Source organism: Dendrobium catenatum, unplaced genomic scaffold (genome assembly GCF_001605985.2).
Source record: "Dendrobium catenatum unplaced genomic scaffold, ASM160598v2 fragScaff_scaffold_1199, whole genome shotgun sequence".
Classification (NCBI taxonomy): domain Eukaryota; kingdom Viridiplantae; phylum Streptophyta; class Magnoliopsida; order Asparagales; family Orchidaceae; genus Dendrobium; species Dendrobium catenatum.
In genome coordinates, this window is record NW_021319661.1 from 733053 (window position 1) to 739433 (window position 6381).

Sequence of the window (6381 nt, forward strand, 5' to 3'; positions counted from 1 at the left end):
ATAGAACAAAATCTGTCCAATAGGATGACTAATGAATATGATCTAAAGGCTTTATCTCTCTTCTTCTCCTGTGTTTTAATTTCTTCCTGGTAAGCAATCAATTATTATGGAGTCGGTGGAGTTATAAAAGGAAGTTATATATATATAATATATTATAAATATATATATATATATATATATTATATATATATATATATAATATATATAATAATATATATTATTTATATATATATATATATATATATATATTAATTATTAATTATATATATAATATATAATATTAAATTATATTGTTCATGGTCCTACGCCGCATAGTGCTCATCAGATTAGCTGCTAAAGCGCTCCATTAAAAAAAATTCATATATATTTTTTTTAAAAATTTATTTCACATTATTGATTATTTACAACGGTGCTGTAGTCATATACAAGCGACAATGGTTTGAGTATTGTAGTACATGAAGTGTTGGCAAGATCGTAGAGTTGATCAATGGTGGTCAAAAGACCATAGTCGAGGGACAATGTTGGAAGAATCAAAGTCAGAGGAAGGTGGTCGGAGGGTTGTATTTAGGCGAATGTGCTCAGAGGGCTATAATTAGGCAAAGGTAGTTAGAGGACCATTGTTAGGTGATAATGACTGAAGGATTGTAGTTGGACAACAGTTGTTAGAGGGCTCTAGTTGAACAACAGTGATTGGAGGGTCGTAGTAGGACACAGTGATTGAAGGATCATAGTCATGTGATAATGATTAAAGGACCGTAGTTGGATAATGATGGTTGAAGGATCATAATTAGGAGATGATGGTTAGAGGATTATAGTTGGGTGATGATGATCAAATGATTATATTTAAGGAATGGTTGTTGAAGGATCGTATTAAAACATCAGTGGTTTGAATGCGACCGTTAGGCAATATTTGGCGAAGGTGCTCCACAATTCTTCAAGTCTTTGAACTCTTTCGAATGTTAAGCCAAGAGTCCAAGCTGCCCCTCATATACAGAATAAGAGCCTATTTATAATTTTTTTTATGAATGACATACCCATATATAAAGCCAAAGTCTAAATCACTTCATCAAACTGCCCATATTGGATCCCTCTACTATATATTATTTTTTTAGCATTTAAATATCTTAATGACTGTAAGCATGAGAGATTTAGAGATCATTTAGTCATCTAATTAATGTTCTGTTGCTGTTTATTACACTTTAAGTGTTCAATCTTGCCTCATTTAAACTCGGATCAAATTATTTTTTGGTGTTAGTTTTTCTCATTAAGAAGTTCAATTCTACTATAGGTTTGTAATTACAAAAGTTTCCAATTTTAATATGCAATGATATTTTTTCTTGATCAAGACAATGTTTTTATTGTGTATTAGTTGCTTGCTATTTTCAGATGTGAAAACTTGCGTTATACAAAAAATATGTATTTAAACCTTCAAAAAACTTAATAATGCAAAATTATATTAAAAATTTTTATAAGGAGTGACCGCTCCTTTGGATGTAAACTTATACCTCCTCTCAGGGCCATGAAACAGGTAAAATCTATTTAATTATAATTTCAATCTTTTATGAAGTCAATATGTCAATTGATGAAAAAATTTTCTAGACAATTCACTCTTAATTTGCAAGTCATTCCTTGCAAAAGGAAAAAATCTGGCTTATAAAAAGAATATTTGTTTCATTTAAAAATAGAGGGCTAACTTTGACTATTTTGATGGGATTAATTTAGGAGGCATTAAACATTTTCAGAACTAATTCTCCTACTGAAATTTTTATCTGTTGATAGCAATGCCCTTATAACATTCTATTATGATGATTAGAGGCTTTACTACTAATGAGACAATCACCACCATTTACTCACAAAAAAAAGGAATGCTTTAATCAAGATTAGGATTATCTACAGAACAAACGATGCTCATTATGCTCCTGCTAATGATAATTTTCTTCATCATATATCAAGCATGTCATATAAAACCAACAGTTCAAAAATTTCTGCTTTATTCCATCAAGAATTTACATAAGTTATTTCTCATCTCATTGAACTTCAAATAGCATTAAATAATTCCTCTCCAGTCTCCCCCATTCAAATAGAAACCCTCTTAACAAAAAAAGTTACTATTATCATACAATAATTCAGCTAGTGATTCACAGTTGATGATCACCAGAAATCACGACAAGAGCAAAGTCCATTCTTAAAATGGTGGAATCTCAAGCTATCTCTAACAATAATATCTCTTTCAATAGCCCCAGATGCCATCTTCATAACCAGATGGCAGTCTTCACAGATTCTGATATTTTTCATAATTCTTATTACGCCTCTAACAACAGTTGTTAGCACTCCAAAGCCCAATGCAAGCTTCTCACTATGGCCCTTCAGAATCCTCTCCTTTTCATTATCACTCATATCATAAACAATTGAGCTCAGCACAGGCACATAACCAACCAACCTCAAGCTCTGTAGCAGATATTCTATTACTTCTTTTATCTCCTTCGATCTTGGATGCAAATCATCACCTGCGAAGAACTCATGGATAACACCATCACCAGACTCCATCCAGCTAGATGCAGGGTTCTTCCTCAGCCCCCTTCCCCTTATCATTTTTCTTATATTGGACACTTCATCCAACATTCCAGCAGAAGCATAGATGTTTGAGAGCACAATGTAATTTCCAATAGAATCAGGTTCAAGTCTGAAGATATGTTCTGAAGCTATCTTAGCGATTTCAGGCTTGACATGGATCCTGCAAGCACCAAGCAATGCACCCCAAACTGCCCCATTAGATTCAATGGGCATGGTCTGAACAAGCTTAAGTGCTTCCTCCACAAGCCCGGCACGGCCAAGCAAGTCAACCATGCAAGTATAATGGTCAGGATCTGGAGTGATTCTATACTCATTCATCATTAGAGAAAAGTAGCAGCGACCCTTCTCAACAAAACCTGCATGACTGCAGGCTGTGAGCACCCCAACGAAGGTGACCCGATTGGGCCGCACTGTTGTGCTTCTCACCATCACCTCAAACAAATGAATTGCTTCATCAGCCCTACCATGCGCTGCAAGACCTGAAATCATTGCGCTGTAAGAATAAACATCCTTTTCAGACATCTCAGCAAACACCTGCTGGGCATCATCAATGAGTCCACATTTACCATACATATCAATCAATGCCGACCCAACAAATACATTTAATTGAATTCCGGCTTGATCAACAACCTGACGAATCCACGAGGCATAGTTACATGTGCCCAACTGGGCACACGCATTGATCACACTAACCAATAAGATATCATCAAATGCCACACCGCCTTCCTGCATTTTCTTAAAAACAGCCAAAGCCTCCCTTGGCTGGGAGTTTTGGGAATACCCACTAACCATTGCAGTCCAAGAGACCACATCCTTCTCCGGAGAACAATGGAAGAGTCCAGCAGCAGAATTCATATCTCCATTTCTACTGTAAGCAACAATAAGCGAAGTCCAGGAAAGCACATCTCTAACAGGCATTTCGTCGAACACCTGGCGGGCATGAATTACATGACCAGAGCGAATATACATGTCAGTTAGAGTGTTGAGGACGAAAAGGTCACTGTCGAAGCCGCCGATGGAGATGGTTTGAGCGTGAATCTGGATACCGTCGGAAAGAGATTGGGCAGACTTGAGAAGAGCAGAGAATGTGAAGGTGAGGGGAGGAGGCGGTGGGAATTGGCGCCGCATGAGCGAGTAGACTGAGAGGGGAGAATCGGCATCGGCTGAAGCAGAAGGAAGTGTGGAGGAGTGGGAACGGATGAAGGCAGTCCAGAGAAAGGAGTTGGGAGAAGGAACTTGGGAAAAGACCAGGGAGGGATAAGGGTTAGGTGGGAGAATTCCCAGGTCAGTTAGGCGGCGTAGTAGCTTGGCGACGAGGAAGCTGCTGGCATGGAGACCGAAGCGGTGGAGGAGCGCGTGGATTTGACGGAGTTGGAGGACAGAGGATGAGGAAGAAATGGCAGAGAAAAGGAGGGAATCGAGGGCTCGTTGGCGAGGAAAGGAAGGGAGAGGTGGCGGAAGGTAGAAGAGAGCAGAATCGAATTTCATCGGAATAGGACCGTTAGTTGATCATTTTAAGTATATTTCTAGATAAACCTTGTAGAGCAGGACAACCATCTGCTTCAACTTTTAATCCTTTACTTCATTACTGAACTAATGGGCTTCGAGTTAACACTTAAGAATATACAAAGGTTACTCTCGATTCATCTTCTTTCCTTTGTATCACAGGTTTCTAAACGAAGTGGTAACAGAGCTTTGTCTCAGCAGCTATGTTTTGGCATGATCGCCAAAACATCCACCATAACAATGGGAGTGACAAACACTTACATACTGAAGATTATTAGGATTGGGAGCAATCTATGGTTTCTTTCCTTAAGTATATGTAGATCGAACCAAAGAAAGATGCAAGTTTTTTTTGGAAAAAGAAGAAGTACAAAAATGACCTTAAGGAGCTGTTGGGTAGAATCTAGGATTTCATTTAAATAGGATTTCATAAATCCGAATCATAAATCCTCCAAATCCGGATTTATGAAATCCTTAGGGGGTTAAATCTTGAAAACTACTTGGTAACCTTCATGATAAATCCTATGTGTCTGTTTGGCTATTCCATCCAGGATTTAAGGAGGTTGAAAGATTTGGACGGAGTTTCTTCCTTCCCGCACCAATAGAGCCAGTGGATTTTGGAAATCCACCGAACGAGAGGATTTCGGGAATCCGGAATTTACGACGAAAAGGCGGAATTTTTCGTCTACAGACGCTTTCATTTTCCGTGAGATTTGGTTTTGCATTTTAGGCCGTTTGCTGGATTTCGCCTCAAATCCACCTCAAAACCGCATACCAAACAGGCCCTAAAGAAGGCAGGAAATAAGAAATATAGAATAATGACCAAAATAAGAAATTTTAAGATTATCAAGAGCGATCTCAAAAAATTCATGAGCAAAAATTGCAAAGAGGGCAAGTTGGGTTAATATGAATATTTCTAAATAAAAGAACACAGTTTCCAACAAACTTTATCAGCATTTTTATAAAAGTTCTCTAAAAAAGTTTTAAAATTAGGACTCTCTTTTTTGCATCAAGCAGGCCTATCAGAATCAGAGATAATATGATGCAAATAAGAGATAGCAGAATAAAGGGAAAGAGAAAAAAAAAAAAAGCAAATCAATAATAGCAGACACAATGGCTTGAGCGGGATAAGTAAGTAGGGAATAGTCAGAAATATCACAAATAGATTTGTTGCGTCATGGAGTATTTGCGGCGGTAGAGAAATATAAAGCTTAACGTTTTAGTATTGTACGAAAATCCGGTACGCAATCAGATAAGAGAGTGTGTAGCATTCATAGGAGACACCAAGATTTTTACATGGAAAACCCCTGAAAAGGGGGAAAAACCACGGGGACTAACCCAGCTTGAATGAATTCACTAGTATTGCAATTGATTACAGATGAGGCCCTTCCTTGGAAGAAGACCTGGAGTTGATGTACATTATATGAAGTACATTACATGTTGTGAATACAAAGAGTCACTGTTGTCCTATTCGCTTTGTTGGAAGGACTATAGTCGGTGGGCGACGTAAGTCAGGAGGACCGTAGTCGGCTGGCGACAGAGGTCGGAAGGATTGTAGTCGGTGGGCGACGTAAATCGGAAGGACCGTAGTCGGCTGGCGACGGAGGTCGGAAGGACTGTAGTCGGCAGGCGATGTTAGTCAGAAGGACCGTAGTCGGCGGGTGACGGAGGCCAAAAGGACTATAGTCGGTGGGCAACATAAGTCAGAAGGACTGTTGTCGGCGGGCGATGGAGGCTGGAAGGACTATAGTCGGCAGGAGATGTTAATCAGAAGGATCGTTGTCGGCGGGCGATGGAGGCTAGAGGATTGTAGTCGGCGGGCGACGTTAGTCAGAAGGATCGTTGTAGGCGGGCGACGGAGGCCAGAAGGACTATAGTCGGCGCGCGACGTTAGTCAGAAGGACCGTTGTTGGCAGGCGACGGAGGCCAGAAGGACTGGCGGGCGACATTAGTCAGAAGGATAATTGTCGGCGGACGACGGAGGCCAGAAGGACTGTAGTCGGAAGGCGATGTTAGTCAGAAGGACCGTTGTCGGCGGGCGACGGAGGCCAGAAGGACTGTAGTCAGCGGGCGACGTTAGTCAGAAAGACCGTTGTCGGCGGGCGACGGAGGCTAGAAGGATTGTAGTATGACGACGGAGGTCAGAAAGACGGTGTCTGGTAGAAGTCCATCATCAGGTAGAAATTTGGCGAAGAGCGGAGTCCGACGTCGGGTAGAAGTCGGACGTCAATTGGCGACCGAGGAGAACTCCGATGTTAGATGATATTCGGGGAGAACTCCGATGTTACTTGGAGTTCTGGTGAA

General features: G+C 40.1%; 1 protein-coding gene across 1 annotated transcript; it reads right to left on the reverse strand.

The window, feature by feature from the left end:
- Positions 1–1974: 1974 nt before the first annotated feature.
- LOC110111535 (pentatricopeptide repeat-containing protein At5g44230) lies at positions 1975–4363 on the reverse strand. The gene has a single exon (XM_020843453.2). The coding sequence runs from the start codon at positions 4060–4062 to the stop codon at positions 2152–2154; it is 1911 nt and encodes a 636-aa protein (XP_020699112.1). The 5' UTR covers positions 4063–4363; the 3' UTR covers positions 1975–2151.
- Between the last annotated feature and the right edge of the window lie 2018 nt (positions 4364–6381).

What these genes read in the sequence shown, in the direction of transcription:
- LOC110111535 (XM_020843453.2), bottom strand. Translation starts at nt 4,062, where the DNA reads ATGAAATTCGATTCTGCTCTCTTCTACCTTCCGCCACCTCTCCCTTCC.